The sequence below is a fragment of the Cydia pomonella genome, chromosome 15, assembly GCF_033807575.1.
Source record: "Cydia pomonella isolate Wapato2018A chromosome 15, ilCydPomo1, whole genome shotgun sequence".
Classification (NCBI taxonomy): Eukaryota; Metazoa; Arthropoda; class Insecta; order Lepidoptera; family Tortricidae; genus Cydia; species Cydia pomonella.
Genome location: NC_084717.1, coordinates 521,201 through 538,608, shown reverse-complemented (window position 1 = coordinate 538,608; position 17,408 = coordinate 521,201). Strand labels below are relative to the sequence as shown.

General features: G+C 37.1%; 2 protein-coding genes across 3 annotated transcripts in view; one reads left to right on the top strand and one right to left on the bottom strand.

Moving 5' to 3' along the window:
• The first annotated feature begins 108 nt into the window (after window positions 1–108).
• LOC133525509 (uncharacterized) lies at window positions 109–17,215 on the top strand. 2 transcript variants are annotated; one of them, XR_009800583.1, is made up of 7 exons: window positions 109–981; window positions 2,701–2,877; window positions 3,621–3,731; window positions 4,578–7,941; window positions 9,224–9,394; window positions 14,966–15,088; window positions 15,769–17,215. XR_009800583.1 is itself a non-coding variant. In XM_061861773.1 (6 exons), the coding sequence occupies exons 3-6, from the start codon at window positions 7,876–7,878 to the stop codon at window positions 15,838–15,840; spliced, it is 432 nt and encodes a 143-aa protein (XP_061717757.1). In that variant the 5' UTR covers window positions 2,556–2,877; window positions 3,621–3,731; window positions 4,578–7,875; the 3' UTR covers window positions 15,841–17,215. The 2 variants fall into 2 exon arrangements, 1 of the variants encoding a protein (XP_061717757.1); XM_061861773.1 differs by lacking the exon at window positions 109–981 and having other exon boundaries at window positions 2,556–2,877.
• The window catches only part of LOC133525501 (uncharacterized), a 173,550-nt gene continuing 157,415 nt past the window's right edge, over window positions 1,274–17,408 (bottom strand). The window contains exon 2 of the mRNA XM_061861762.1: window positions 1,274–1,365. The gene's annotated coding sequence lies outside the window, so the exon portion shown is untranslated. The remainder of the gene's footprint in view (window positions 1,366–17,408) is intronic.

The following is a 17,408-nucleotide window of genomic DNA, read 5'->3' as shown; positions in this document are numbered from 1 at the left end:
TACTTTTGATATTTTTAAATAAAAAGTTGGTTTTCAGGAGAAAAAGACGTAAGTATATCTTAGAATTTAATTTTCTTTCGATGCAGAACATAAAATAGAGCCCACTTGAAATAAAAATGTCAGCCGCGTAATAGTGCCTAAATTTAGCACTTTTCTAAACGAAGAGCGCTCGCGGGGACAATTTGATTAATAAACTGTTGAGTCGGCGCCCTGTCCCTGTCCCTGTGCACACAGCTTACGAATGATAGCCGCGATCTACAAACAACTTTTGCTAAACTAATTTGGATATTAATATTATTGAAAATATTTTGACACAATTGGTTGTATATCAACCACAGCTATGCTCCTACGTTTGATTTTTTTAGATTTTTTAATTATTATAACAGTTAGGTTCATTTAAAATTTGTATGAAATCTCTTATTCGCTCCTAATTTTTACAATAATTTAAAAAAATTAAGAAACGCAAATTAGGGTCATAGCTATGGTCAATATACATCAAATTATCCAAAAATATTATCCATTATGTCAATATCCAGAGAGGAAAATGGGGACTACGTTTGTATGGAGAAGCGGCCGTCCCCTTTCCTCTTAAGACTAGACGAATAGTGCTACGTAGCTAAAAATATTATAAAAAATATACATTTAAACTACCACGAGTGTTTGTCATCCTCCGTGCTAGCACGCCGCTCTCTTAAACTCCGTATTTAATACCTTAGCTAAAATATTCCAAGCTTAATAAAATACAACTTTAATAAAATAGTCCAAGTTTGATTGTAACCAGGACTATCGCTGCCATGAGGCTACATGGTTTAATAGAATGGTAAACATTTCGTGCTAATCCTAAAATTGTGGCCTCAGTCCAAAATAGCCCGCGGTAGTGCGAACATCGCGTGTGATATTGTTTGTACCGGCGATATGGGCTTGGCCGGGGTTAAAAATGATGTCAAAACATTATTCCTTATTATCAACACGCTTGTTGGGGTAAGTGACGTATTTAAAATAAGGTCACTGGAGAAATACTATTTTTGGTTATTGGCAAGACCATTATGGGTAATATTTGTATACGTTGCTCAGACACAGAAAGGAAGAGCTTCACTTCTCCTGACTGACCTTACTGACCTTCTGTTAGTGGAGTAAATACATAAAAAATTGGACATCCTTACACAAATTTTTCACGATTTCGGGGTTGTTCTCATAGTAAAAGTTGTTCAGTATGACCTATACTATATATATATATATATATATATATATATATATATATATATATATTGACCGGGTTCAAATCCTGGTAAGGGCATTTATTCGTGTGATGAGCATGGATATTTGTTCCTGAGTCATGGGTGTTTTCTATGTATTTAAGTATTTCTAAATATTTATATATTATATATATCGTTGTCTAAGTACCCTCAACACAAGCCTTATTGAGCTTACTGTGGGACTTAGTCAGTTTGTGTAATAATGTCCTAATAATGTTTATATTATATTTATATATATTCACCCGTAAATTATTGCAGGTGACTGAATAAACACTCTGTATAAATACTTAAATACATAGAAAAGCCCCATGACTCTGGAACAAATATCTGTGCTCATCACACGAATAAATGACCTTGCTGGGATTCGAACCCAGGAGCCGATGGTTTCATAGGCAGGGTCACTACTGTAAAAGAGATACGGTCTATCTGAGGTGGGGAAAGTAAACGCTCCAGGTAGATTCTGATAATATTTATATATTTTTTCTTCAAACAATACAATTATCGAGTAACTCAGATGCTTGCCTCTTTCAGAATGAAATCGCCTGCAGATCTTTATTCCTTCAGCAGGGCGATAGTTCTGAATTCAAATAATTGTTGCCAGTTATCTACCACGAGACTGTGAAGGTTTCCAACCTTCACATATCTCGCCTCCTCGGGTGAAAGTGGCAAACATCTTTACAAAACTACACCCTATCCTATTCTACTAATTACAGACTCCTACCTACTCCAGGCCCCTACAGAGTAAATAATGTTCCTAACACCCCTTCGCTATGAGTCAGCCTTATTCAAGGTAGCGCGTGTCCAAACCATCCGCGCAGGTCGTGCCTATGGCTACGATCCTCGCAAAACGGTTGGATAAGGGAAAAACGATGGGAAAAGGACCTTACCCCTGACTTCACGCCTGGTTTCACGTATTACTACTCGCGTCACGGAGTAGATTGTGTACACAAATTCAAGAGGTAGAAGCGACGAAAGAGTTTGTAGACGATATTATTTCAATCTGATGACCCCCCTATGGCGTTGGAGGTGTCTATGGGCGTCGGTAATTCATTACCATCAGGGATTCGTCTGCTCAAAGAAAAAAATTTCGGTCCTCATTGATCTGAACTAAAAACATATTTTTTAAATATGGTACTATTTATTGTATCTACACACAGTAGTCATTTAAATTTTTTAAAAGTTCAATTGCAGTTTCCAACATAATAGTTCATAATAATAGCATAATAGTTCATAATAGTTCATTAATAGTTCATTTCACTAGTGCTTACCTTTACTTACCTAAATACGGGTAACTTAATAGGGGGTTAAACCAAATTTGTAGTTTTCACTCGTTTTAACCAAGGATAAATACCATGAAAAAATATTTTTTTTTACGAAGGCAGACTCTAATAAAAACCTTAAATGGTGTTTTAATATGTTAATAACGCTCGTGTATGATTTTCAGTTATTTCCTGGGTTTCTCGTGTTGTCATATGGCCTCGCAGACGGAATCAACTGGGGGATGAGACACGGACACGCCCCCACCACCATCGTGTGCGGCGTGGTCGGGTTCCTGATCCTCGGTGTCACTACCCTCGGCTACTGCGCGGCCATCAAGGAAAATAGGGTCATGCTGTACATAGTAAGTCAGTTGTGGTACTGTCATATGGCCTCGAAGACGGAACCAACCGGGAGATGAGACACGGACACGCTCCTAATCGTATGCGCCATAGTCGGGTTCCTGATCCTCTGTGTCACTGCCTTCAGCTACAGCGGGGTCATCAAGGAAAACAGGGTCTTGCTGTACATCATCATCTTGAGTTTATAATAAGATCCCTACGGCAATTAAGCAGGCCCCGAGTTACGCTTCATTTGTACGACAAATGAAAACAAAGCTAGTTAAAGACGCTTTGTACACCATCGACGAATTTTTCTTGTAACTGTAAATGTATAAACAATAATTGGAAATGCAGCATAAATTATAACCTGGAAAAGTAAATAAGCCTATGCTCAGGGCCGGATCCGGAACGCCCTAATTGCGGCAAAATTATTAAATCTATTATATACATGTAACCTGTAAATATATAGTGACGTATAAGATGTAAATTTTATGAATAAAAAATTGAATTGAATTGAGTGGGTTCAAATTTTGCATCCATATTCGCTGGTACCACAGACAAAACTACTAATTCATTTCATATGAAATATAAGAAAAATATAAATAAATATATCGATGTGGGCCTTCTTTGGTGCCGTGTAATGTTTTAATTGAAATATGCTCAAGTTCTTTTTAGGGTTCCGTAGCCAAATGGCAAAAAACGGAACCCTTATAGATTCGTCATGTCCGTCTGTCTGTCCGATTATGTCACAGCCACTTTTTTCCAGTACTCTGGTGTCATGGCGCTGGCAGCAGTGATAAACCTCGTGTCACTGTTTCTGATCGAGCACGTAGATATAACAGTGACAGCGGCACCGATCCTTAATATCGGCGGAGCGGTAAATACTACCTCGTTTGTTCATGTTTAGTAGCTTTAGAAAGTATTTACCATCTCATCAGCCCGTAAAGGTTCTCTTTATTCATCAAAAACTGATGAAAAATGCATATGATCCAGATGATGCCAATTTGGAGTTGTTTTATTGTGGAATTATCTTTTAATTTGATGATATTGAATGATACATATTTAAAATTAATTTTTAATGTTTGGGTTGTTTGGAATGTTTCACTCGGTAGCGAAGTTTGTTTGACCCTCGTGCCTTGAAACCCTCGCGACGCTCAAGATTCCACTGTTCAACTGCTCGCTACGCTTGTAGTTCAATTTCGGAATCTTTCGATTGCTCTGGTATCAATATTAGCACGAGGAGTTAAACAACAACTTTGCTCCTTTGTACAAATCAGGGATCGGAAACCGGTATTTTTTGTATGGGAACGAAAACGGTATTTTTTCGTTCTTTGTTAATTACTTCATTTCTAATTAGGCAATCTAATAATACGAAGTCGTTATCTGAAAACACAATTGAGTCCTACATTTAGAGTATAAAATAAACTGAAATATATGGTTATTTCGATGTTTTTGCAAAAAACCGGTTCCGATCCCTGGTACAAATAACTTTTAAAGAGCTAAAGCCGCGTGGATGCGGTTTTTTTTTAATTTAAAGCTGGTTCTTAGGTATGTTTTATCAAAATCGTTTCATCAGTTTTATTGTGGTGGGTTTAAAAAAAAAAACTCTTGCAAGTGTGTAATTAGTTACATTACTGTCCCGCTCATGATGCCGGCGGTCAATGCCCCTGTACGAAATTCTACGTGCTTGGCGTCCTTAGTTTAGAAAAATGTTCTGTTTCAGCTGCTGGCATTGGCACTGGCGATTATCCTGGCGGGTCTGACACGAAGCGGCGTCAACCAAGGCTGTGTGCTGAGCCCGCCACCGTCCACGTACACACCTAACATTTAATCTGTTTCATTATCCTGGCGGGTCTGACACGTAACGGTGTCAACCAAGGTTGTGTGCAGAGCCCGCCGCCGTCCAAATACACACCTAACATTTAATCTGTTTCATTATCCTGGGGGGTTTGACACATAACGGTGTCAACCAAGGCTGATGTGTGCTGAGCCCGCCGCTGTCCACGTACACACCTAACATTTAATCTGTTTCATTATCCTGGCGGGTCTGACACATAACGGTGTCAACCAAGGCTGTGTGCTGAGCCCGCCGCCGTCCACGTACACACCTAACATTTAATCTGTTTCATTATCCTGGGGGGTCTGACACATACCGGTGTCAACCAAGGCTGTGTGCTGAGCCCGCCGCCGTCCACGTACACACCTAACATTTAATCTGTTTCATTATCCTGGGGGGTCTGACACATAACGGTGTCAACCAAGGCTGTGTGCTGAGCCCGCCGCCGTCCACGTACACACCTAACATTTAATCTGTTTCATTATCCTGGGGGGCCTGACACATAACGGTGTCAACCAAGGCTGTGTGCTGAGCCCGCCGCCGTCCACGTGCACACCTAACATTTAATCTGTTTCATTATCCTGGCGGGTCTGACACGTAACGGTGTCAAACAAGGCTGTGTGCTGAGCCCGCCGCCGTCCACGTACACTACACACCTAACATTTAATCTGTTTCATTATCTTGACGGGTCTGACACGCAACCGAGTCAACCTAGGCTGCGTGCTCATCTCGCCGCGTATCCAGTTACACACCTAAAATTTAATATTGTATATATGTTATGTCGCTATGTCGTTTCATTTCTTACGTCGCGTGGGTAATTTGCAAATAATAGCCGTTAATTACGGGTAGGCTAGATATATGGGAGTGGGTAATGTCAGCATCAAAAGTAACGCAGACTACTTATCATAAAGAGATATATTATATCTATGTAGAACACACACACAAACACACACAGACAACTTTTTTGTGCATTCTTTCAATATAAGATTACCTATTGGATGTACTTCTCTCTTAATAATGTTACCTAGTTTTTAATTAACATATCTATGATTGTATATTGACAGAGTAACTAGCTATTTTATGTAAAGGTTAAACCCGTCACAGACGGACGGTAATATACCGTAAGATACCGACGGATGCCGACAGATATCTTAGAGTATAGCTAGGCACCACACACCAAAACCACCACCACAAAACCATACCAAAATGTATATCGCTGTCTGTCTAGCACCTACATTGTGTTGTGAGAGAGACGAAATATATTCGAGATATATAAAAATATATTTATCGCAAGGTATCTTAAGAAGCCTTGTTATTGTTCTTGTTACACAGGTAAATATTTACTTAAAAAGAGGTACTAAACACATCTGTAAATTATATGTTATCTGTAAATTACTCTTGATTGAATAAATATATATATATATATATATATTTTTAATTTAATGTCATTGTAAGATACCAAAATATTATAGCTTCGTGTGTGGACTCTGTCGAATGGTACGTAAAATATACCTATCGTAAGATGCCTTGCAATAACATATCTTTTGGTACGTATATTATCGCTCCGTCTGTGACGGGCTAGTTTGGTGGCATTCGATTATCATCACGAGATTATTCTTTAACTTTATGAATAAATATAATTTGAATGTGAAATAGGAATATTCTGCTGGCGCGGACCAGCTACTTTTCTATTTTAACTCTTTAATTCTTTAGATATAAATTTTTTACACCCACCTCGGCTAATAGCACCTATTGTACCTACCGATATTTTGTATAATATAATATAATTCCCAAAAACCTTACCGTGTTTTTACAAGCTTTTATTTACTTTCACCTGACCGTTGTTTGTAATCAAATCTTGCAAGTTAAATTTGACCCACTTCCCGGTTTCCGATGAAGCTGAAAATTTGCATACGTATGTAAGTCGGGTGACAATGCAATATTATGGTATCATCGAGATGATCTGATGATGGAGACAGGAGGTGGCCATAGGAACTCTGTGATAAAACAACGTAACCTAATTGTGTTTGGGGTTTTTAGAATTGTCTCGATGAGTATTAGTTACTTGTGGAAAGAAAAGTACAGTCAGCGATAAAAGTTAGTACCAAAAATAAAATTTTTGCCAAAAAACTTATTCTTCGTTTTGAGAGTAATTATACTTCATAGCCTTAAAAATTAGAATATATATAGGTCTTTGCACCTCGGTATTTTATAAAGCAAGTACAAGATCACAACTGGAGTCCAATACGGGGCTCGGAACCGCTTACAGAGTTTTCACATTGTCCGATTTGGAATGAAAGGCAAGCGGACCCCAGGCCCTCATGAGCCGTGGCAAAAGCCGGGACAAGACAGCGTTAGGAAGATGATGATTTAAGGAGAAACATTAGTGGTCAATTTTACACACAAACGTGCTCGTCATTTTGGACTTTGGCCCTAGATTCATATTTTTTTTATATAAGTTCAATATTACCCGTACCTGTGTCTGTACGGTTTGCTTTTTTGATAGAATATTTTTATAAGAACTAGGCTTCTTTCAAAAACGCTAAAAACTGCCATATAAATGCGCCATACGTTGCTAGGCGTCTGCCTAGCATACAAAGTCGGCAACAATAAAAGCAAAAATCAAACCGGTCAGACACAGATAATATCTTTCTCAACCCGTTCCCAAAATTTCGTTACGATTGGTTAAGTTTTAGAAGAGGAAAATGTCAAGAATCAAACCTCCATTTCTGAGATTTTTACTAATTTTGGAGCCGCCCCCGTCAGTGCAATGGAGATATTCCTGTAGTTGACTCTGTTCACCCAGCTCAAATCACCTGGTTCAATTAAGTAAACTAAAAATACACTTTATTCACCTTTACGTCATTGTCAAATTTGTGACATATTTTTCGTTTACTTATTTACCTAAAATTCTCCAATATTAAAAGAGGCTTAGCTGGTATTTCCTTTTAAGACTGTGTGGCTGCTTCTTATACAAATAAAGTGCCAGTTGTAAATTTCATTAGCGGCGGTGCCCTAGCTTTAGCGTTATCAGTTAAAATAGTGCTCGGTGGCGTAAACGTCGCATGTGTCTCACATATTATAAAAAAAATAGTAACATTAGTATTATAAAAGACAGTTTTACACTGATCGATCGTGTCCCACAGTAAGCTCTATAAAGGTTAATAAAACAAACACTAGCACCATGGGCTTAGTCGGGGTTCAAAATGATGTTAAAATACTATTTTATATTGTGAACTCACTTATCGGGGTAAGTAACAAATGGATTTTCTTTTACTACTTTGAGTTCTATGTACACAGTCTGTAAATTTAATACGGGCGAATATTGTTAAACGGTGGTTAGCATAGATCTAAGAAGTATATTGAGATAGATTTTGTTTAGAAATAAAATGAAAATATTAACCTGGGAGTCTAAATTGTTCTCCTGGTCCTGGGTCACAAAGAAAAATCGATAAATTAAAAGTATTCTGTTTGTTTTTAAATTCTAGTTAGATTGACTTTTTGGTTCATTAATTATAACCTACCTCTGGGGTTGCAGGTGTACATAGGCTACGGAGACTGCTTACCATCAAGCGGGCTGTATGCTTGTTTGCCACCGACGTAGTATGAAAAAAAAAAGCATAATTTCGAAAGATATGATTTTTAGGGTTCCGTACCCAAAGGGTCAAACGGGACCCTATCACTGAGACTTCGCTGTCCGTCCGTCCGTCCGTCACCAGGCTGTATCTCATGAACCGTGATAGTTAACCAGTTGAAATTTCTACAGATGATGTATTTCTGTTGCCGCTATTACAACAAATACTAAAAACAGTATAAAATAAATATTTAAGGGGGGCTCCTACAACAAACATATTTTTTTGCCATTTTTATAAATAATGATACGGAACCCTTCGTGCGCGAGTCCGACTCGCACTTGGCCGGTTTTTATTTTGTTGGGACACGAGATGACATAAAAAATTTGATCGACCCATAAATTTGTTAATAAAAAAATCGTTTCCAATAAAATATGTAAGTGAAAAGTTTCGTAAATTGGTATTTTGCATCATGTTAAAGTTAAAACTGTCATAAAAAAGCGGCCAAGTGCGAGTCGGACTCGCTCATGGAGGGCACGGGAGGGACACACATTTTTTCACTTTGGAAGTGTCTCTCGCGCAAACTATTCAGTTTAGAAAAAAATTATATTAGAAACCTCAATATCATTTTTAAAGACCTATCCATAGATACCCCACACGTATGGGTTTGATGAAAAAGATTTTTTGAGTTTCAGTTCTAAGTATGGGGAACCCCCAAAATTTATTGTTTTTTTTTTCTATTTTTGTGTAAAAATCTTAATACGGTTCATAGAATACATACATCTACTTACCAAGTTTGAACAGTATAGCTCTTATAGTTTCGGAAAAAAGTGGCTGTGACATAATCGGACAGACAGACGGACATGACGAATCTAGAAGGGTTCCGTTTTTTGCCATTTGGCTACGGAACCCTAAAAATGAAATGTAAAATATGTAGTGCATGACGGTGCTGATTTCCAGTTAGTCCCCGGATTCCTGACGTTCTCTTACGGCGTGGCGTTCGGAGTCAACTTCGGGATGCAATTCGGACCGTTCCCCTTGGTCCTCGTAGTAACTGGGATCCTAGTGCTGGGCGCCACCGCGCTCGGCTACTTCGGGGCCATCAAAGAACACAGGATAACGCTTTACATTGTAAGTATTAATGGATAATAGGCCATCAGATCTTCATTTAAATGTGTAATGAAGCCTCGTGAGTGTCAGCTGCTTTAATACAAAATATAGTAAGTGGAATTTACCAAGATACCTACTTAATTTTGTCAACTGACCATACTCTGAGGAGGATCAACATTATAATGGTGCCAACGTTCCTCGAAATCGAAAAAAAAAAAGCTGTTTCATAGAAAACATTGACATATGATTCGCCAAAATGTATGAGACTACAATTTTTTTGGGTTGGTTCCATGGTAAAACTTGTTTAGTATGACCTACACACTTGTAATCAATCCTCAGAGTGCGGTTAAACATAACAAACTCTTATTATTCTTATTATATTATTTTAGGACATTATTACACAAATTGACTAAGTCCCACAGTAAGCTCAATAAGGCTTGTGTTGAGGGTACTTAGGCAACGATATATATAATATATAAATACTTAAATACATAGAAACACCCATGACTCAGGAACAAATATCCATGCTCATCACACAAATAAATGCCCTTACCAGGATTTGAACCCGGGACCATCAGCTTCGTAGGCAGGGTCACTATACCCACTAGGCCAAACCGGTCGTCATATTCTATAACTCACTCTGTAATATTCGTTTCCAGATCACATAGTAAGATGATATTTAGGAAGGTAGTTTTAAGATGGGTACGAGTATGTAATTATTTACGCAGGGATTTAGATACCAAAATACTCTGCAGCGGTAATCATATCTGCGGAACTACATGAAATCACATATTGTTTGTCTTGTTTTAGTGCAGTATGCTTAGTGTATCCTTCATAATACAGCGTGATACGTAATTTTATATATTATTATGACCGCATAACCTAGGGGTACCTAGTTAGTTTGAACACGCTTTCATAGGTTTTGTAAATAAGTTTTTGGCAAAAATTTCATTTTTGGTACAAGCTTTTATCACTGACTGTACTTTTCTTTCCACAGGCAACTGATACTCATCGAGCAAATTCTAAAAACCCCAAACACAATTAGGTTGCGTTGTTTTATCACAGAGTTCCTATGTCCACCTCTTGTCTCCATCATCAGATCAACTCGATGGTACCATAATATTGCATTGTCACCCGAATTACATATGTATGAAAATTTTCAGCTGAATCGGAAACCGGGAAGTGGATCAAATTTATAAATATAAATAATAAATAAATATTATAGGACATTATTACACAAATTGACTAAGTCCCACAGTAAGCTCAATAAAGCTTGTGTTGAGGGTACTTAGACAACGATATATATAATATATAAATATTTATAAATACTTAAATACATAGAAAACATGACTCAGGAACAAATATCCATGCTCATCACACAAATAAATGCCCTTACCAGGATTTGAACCCGGGACCATCGGCTTCGTAGGCAGGGTCACTACCCACTAGGCCAAACTGGTCGTCCAAATTTAACTTGGAAGATTTGATTACAAACAGACAACGGTCAGGTGAAAGTAAATAAAAGCTTTAAAAAATGGACGACTTTTAATTTTCCATATAAAATAATTCAGCAAGCAAAGTAGGTATAATTAATTGAGGGGTATAGAATCAAAGTCAGCTAAATCCATATCAAATCAAACTCTAAGTTATGAATGCCATTGTAATCATCGATCAAATTCGAAGTACATTTCCAAAGTTATTCAGTATCAAGCTCAACGAATTACTAAAAAATCTACTTCAAAATATTGTATTAGTATCAAAGACAGCTATATCCCGTATGGTTGGAAACGAAAACAGCTAAAATCGTGATCAGCCAATCACAGTGTCGTTTTTCGTAAAAATGGCGGTAACTTCAAAATGGCGACTTCTATAGTAAATAGCGTTTGCGTGTCTGCGGTTTTCGTTAAACTTTTATGGTAATTAAGCTGATTTTAAGTTAAAAAATCGTGATAAGTTAAAGTAAAAAATACAATGGAAGTGCCTGTGATGGAATCTTCGCAAGGGAAAGGGAGGAAATGCAAGAAAAATCCAGAAAATTGGAAGGCAAACAAAGCCAAAATTGATAGGTAAGTTTCAGACTAGTGATGTACTTACTATGAAATGATGGCTCATAATTTCGATAAAAGTATGACGCGAAACGCTGTTTTCCGTTATAAATAAGAAGTCTGTGATAAAACTACTAATTAGTAAATTTAAAAGTTTTAGTCTTTTTATTTTTCTTTTTACAGATACTCAGCAAAGTCGTTGCCTGGACCAATTACATGTAATCATGATAGTAAAACATACGCATGTAAAAAATTAAAAGTACGCGATTTGCTAAACTTTCATCGTTCGTTTTACGCAAAACCGTTAAAAAATAACCAAGATGCATTAATACTAAAATGTTGTAAGGTAAAAAAAACCCAACGAAAGCGACCTACTAAGAATACAAGAAAAAGTAGAGATTTTACTATAAAATATAATATATATGTAAAAAAAGAATTGATTCCAGTTTGCCAGAAACTATTTTTGAGCACGCTTGCTATCAAAAAGTATCGTGTAGAATATGTGATGCGAAATTTCTTCTATACTGGTCAGTTACCTGTTGAAAAAAGGGGCGGCAATCAGAAAAAAACGAAGTATATAGGACAACGACTATCGGTACATTCGTTTATAAATTCTTTAAAATGCACTGAGCCACATTATTGCCGGGGATCAAGCCAACAACGAAATTATCTACCTGCTGAATTGAATATAAAAAAGTTGTACAAATATTTTAAGGAACAAAACCCGGACAGTGCCGTAAAACCATCATATTTTAGAACTATATTCAATGAAGACTTTAATCTGGGATTTGGGAGCCCCAGGACAGATGTTTGCTCAAAATGTATCGAACTGCAAGAAAGAATTAAAACAGAGCAAAATTCATCAACAAAAAATCAGCTTATTATAGAAAAACGAATACATAAACTAAAAGCAAAAGCTTTTTTTAAATTACTTCGGGAAAGAGACGACAACGTAGCGATACTATCGTTTGACTGTCAAAAAAACTTGGTCTTGCCCAAAGTACCAGACCAAAGCTGTTACTACAGCCGACAGCTGTATCTATATAACTTCACAATAGTGTATGGATCATCTAAAGAACCCTTGAATAAAGATACGACGTTTGCTTACGTTTGGACTGAAGATCAGTATGCAAAAGGTGCTAATCAAATAATGTCTGCTGTTTACGATCGTTTAAAAAAAATTGACATGACAGGTAAAACCCATGTTCGGTTAATGGCCGACGGCTGTCCAGGGCAAAATAAAAATATGATGATGCTCGCTATGTGCTCCCGTTGGATTTTGGATAATCCACAAGTAAAAAAAATGGAAATAGTTTTTCCTGTAACTGGTCACTCCTTTATGCCTCCGGACCGAGTGTTCGGAAACGTAGAAAAAACCATTCGCAAAATGGAGGTGATAACGTCACCTTCAGAATATATCGATTTGATTAGAGAACATTCTACAGTAACGAAACTCGAAGACATAGAAGTACTCGACTGGAAAACCGCTGTACATGATGTACTCAAAACAACAGCACAACTACATTTTAAAATTTCGCAGTGTAAACGGTTTTTGATTCGGAGGTCCAAAAAATCAGGAAATGTTATGGTGCGTGGTGAAATTCATTATAAGTCTGATTCTGGAACACCGAAAAGCATTTGCAAAAAAAACAAAAATGCAGAGATGATCCGGCCATCTGTGATTCCGAAAGGTATAGAAGTTAAAGTACTTAAATTAAGAGATGTCCGAAATCTTCTTAAGAAACATTACGGTGAAAACTGGAATGTGCTGCCACATTTAGCATTCTTTAGAAGAGTATTGAATGGTATAGATGAAGAGGAACTACAGTTGCTGGAAAATAACAGAGAAGAAGAAGAAGAAAGTAATAATTGTAATTTGACTTGTGAAATTGGTGCAGATGATAATAATTTAAGAATATAATTTCCTAGTAGTTTAATTAAAATAACTTGATTGTTTTATTGAGCGGGTTTTTGTTACTTCCCTGACATTTTTCTTCACGCACATCACTAGTCATAGTATGTCATCACTTTATTATTCGGATCAAATACAGCTATATCCATTCGTCTTAGAAACAAAGTCAGCTAAATCCAAAAGTTGGTATCAAAAGCAGCTAAATGAAATAAATTAAATTCAATTAAAAATTAATCGTAACTTTGATCAGTTAGTGTGTAGTTCCTGGAGATATCATTCTTAGCAAGGTTTTTGGAGTTTTCTTCATACAGTGATCCAAAAATAAAATAATAAAATAAAAGTTTTTTTCCTTTCATGAAAAATTTACCAAAATGGATTTAGCTGACTTTGATTCTATACCCCTCAATTAGTTTCACTCAAAACATCGCATTTAATGAAGCAACGTCATAAGTTAACTGTCATAAGTGACCATGATGTATGAAAAAAGTTGCTGCTCAAAAAAAGTCTAATATTAATTTGGCTCTGGTAGTTTTAAGACTAAATTTAAAAAAAACTTTCAGAATTATTTTATAGCATTCAAACCTACGTCTACTTTAAGTTTCCGTTTATTTCAAAAATACACACTGTATAGGTATTTGTTTGTGTGTGGGAGTAGAGATACAGACTACGTAGAAATGATGGAACTGGGAAATCCAATGTATTAAGGTTTTTGTTAGTTTAGTAGATAAAATCACGTGAATTTTCAACTTGTACTTTATTTATCGACCGAGCCGAGCGAAGGTTTTCGTTTCAGCTTGAACAAAAATCTCAAGTCAAGCTTGTGTCCGTCCGTCCGTCTGTCACATTGCTAAATATCTCGAGAAGTACTTAAGCTATCGATGTGAAATTTGGAATAGTAATGAATAACGCTAACCCAAACATATTGGATGTGTATTTTTTTGTATTAATTATTATAATTATGGAAAATTCCCAATATAAAGAGGGGGAAAAATTTCTAAGTCTAGTTACTAGGTCAAGTGGTATCATTTGAAAGAGCTCAAATTTAATATTACAAAACAATTTTTTTTTTCATAGTGAAAAAAATTGACTTATGAAGGAAAATATGAAAAAAACACCATTCCCCCCCCCCCTTTTATCTCCGAAGTTTACGAATGAAAAATTATGAAATTTTTACATTGTAATAACATTATCATAAAGATTACAGGAAAAATAAAATCAGACCTCTATCCTGATATCTTTTTTTTTTATTAACAAAAAACATTTTGTAATTTACTTTGCTATTTAATCCCGTTTGCGAGTGTTTATTATAGTTGAAATTCCTATGAGGTTACACTAAAGGCACCATCTTTCAAATAAGATAAAAATTATTGAAATCGGTTCACATGATAAAAAATTATCCCTGAAAAGCCAATTCGCCCATAGCCATCTATGCTGTACACAATTATACTAATAGTATAATTCTGGTCAAAAGTCTTTCATGAGAAAATTTAAAGCTTGTACGGAACCCTCGGTGCGCGAGGTAAACGAACTCGCACTTGACCTTTTTTTCTTAAATCGCGGCCATGGGGTTAGCGACGTTCACAGGTCACAGAGTCACAATATTTAGTTAAAAACGTGTTTTAACCTACGTTCCAGTATTCCGGTCTGTTGGCACTGGCAGCGGTGGGAGACCTCGTGACGTACGTGGTGATGGAGCCTACGAACCCCAGGAGGGACCCTACATTGCTGGCTACGCCCCTCGTGCATCTTGGCCTATCCGTAAATAATAAAAATTAATATATCTTCTTTTTTAGGGTTCCGTACCCAAAGGGTCAAACGGGACCCTATTACTGAGACTCCGCTGTCCGTCCGTCCGTCCGTCTGTCACCAGGCTGTACGTATCTCATGAACTGTGATAGTTAGCCAGTTGAAATTTCTACAGATTATGTATTTCTGTTGCCGCTATAACAACAAATACTAAAAACAGAATAAAATAAATATTTCTTTGCAATCTCGAGGTTCTCATCCAATCACCGAAGTTAAGCAACGTGTCGGGCGGGGTCAGTACTTGGATGGGTGACCGTTTTTATAGATAATGGTACGGAACCCTTCCTGTGCGAGTCCGACTCGCACTTGGCCGATTTTTAAATTTAACGAAGCCAGCATGAGAACCTCAAATTTGCATCAGATTACTTTGCGATTCTTGTACATAAAATGTTACCCATGATTTTGACTAATAAGGCTGCGTTGAGGTGGAGTGCGAAGACGGGAGGATGCGTAGCAAGCGTTTCCACCAGAGACGCGTAGAGAGCGAGGAATATTGTTTGATAAGAACCAATAGCATATTGTTTCATAGGTCACAACAGATATCCGTAGCTAGCCATCCTCGCACATCTCTGGTGGAATTGCAGCCTAAATAGAGCCTTTAACTGGTGTGGTGAGATTTTTTTTTGTTGCAGTTACTGGCGCTAGGTCTGGCTGTTACCCTAGCGAGACGAGCTCGCAATGATGATGATGTCAACTACGAGTAGAAGTGTTTGCACAATGTCCGATACGATATCGGAGGTCGGATGATCTTTGGAGAAACGCAACTGCTAAAGAGTATAGGATTAAGTACTTCTTTTTGGTTTCACGTTATTGAACAATAAATAAATAAATATTGTAGGAGACAATTTGACTAAGTTCCACAGTAAGCTCAATAAGGCTTATGATGTAGGTACTTTTTAGATTTTATTCTACGACTTTGTCGGCTTTATTGATTTATATATCCATGCCAAATTTCGGCTTTCTAGCACTAACGACCACGGAGCAAAGCCTCGGACTGACAGACAGACGGACATGGCGAAACTATAAGGGTTCCTAGTTGACTACGGAACCCTAAAAAGGGGCTCGTGGTCGTATCCGACTTCCGATCGGACTATGTGAAAATGCTCTAAGGCTGCGCACTTCACCCGCCGCCGCCGCGCCGCGTAGAAGTGTCTTGAAATAAATAGATGTTGTAGGACAATTTTACTCAAATTTGCTCAGACTAAAGTAAGCTCAATAAGCCGTGTACACATTTTGTATGGTTCAATTAACACGAAAGTGGAAAACCTGCGCGATATCACCTTTTCGTACAAACGTAGTCCTCATTTTCCACTCTGGATAATTAGTGGATATTAATATTATTGAAAATATTTTGACACAATTTGTTATATATTAATATCAATCACAGCGATGCCCCTATGTTTGATATCTTTCGGATTTTTTATTTAATTACAAGAATTAGGAGCATTTAAGAATTTGTATGAAATCTGTTTATGCTTCTAACTTTTACAATAATCAAAAATCTAAAAAAGTCATCGCTTATGTAAAAATATTTTCTATAATGTCAACATCCAGAGAGGAAAATGGGAACTGCGTTTGTATGGAGAAACGGCCGTCCTCTTTCTTCTTAAGTTCTATCTGTAAGTACCTAAGCTGCTATTTACCTATGCTACCTCACGACCTAATATTGGACCTAACTGGAAATGTTGTATGACTTAATTAAATTTAAATAATACTCTGTAGGTACCACATAAGCTATCTGTGCCCCTAGTGTATATTTAATCGATAGCGTGACGTGACGTACGCGTCTGCGTTAAGTCTCATTTTGTATGGGATTTTGAGTTTCCATAACGTTCCGCTTGGCGTGCTGTTTCTAAATCCCATACTAAATGAGACTTAACGCAAACGCGTACGTCACGTCACGCCGATTAAATTTACACTAGGGGCACAGATCTACCTAAGCTGAGGTAGCATTGTACCTAATAAATTTTCTCATTTTCTGATTATATACTCGTACGTATCTTATCCGTCCGACGACGATGCGAAAAATGTCACATCGATAAAAAACTTTTAACAATAAACATATACGTATATTTGTAACATTTCTTTATTATTTCTTTCCTTTCGATATTTAGTACTAAATATTTAAAAGAGTATTATTCCAAACACGATTACACACCAAATTTAACAAAATATCCAAGAAGCAAGACGAGGAGCAACCCGTAAACCACCCACTTGCAGGAGCCGTGGCCCGAGGAGGTGTTCGAAGTTTCGACGCAAGGAAGCTGCTTCG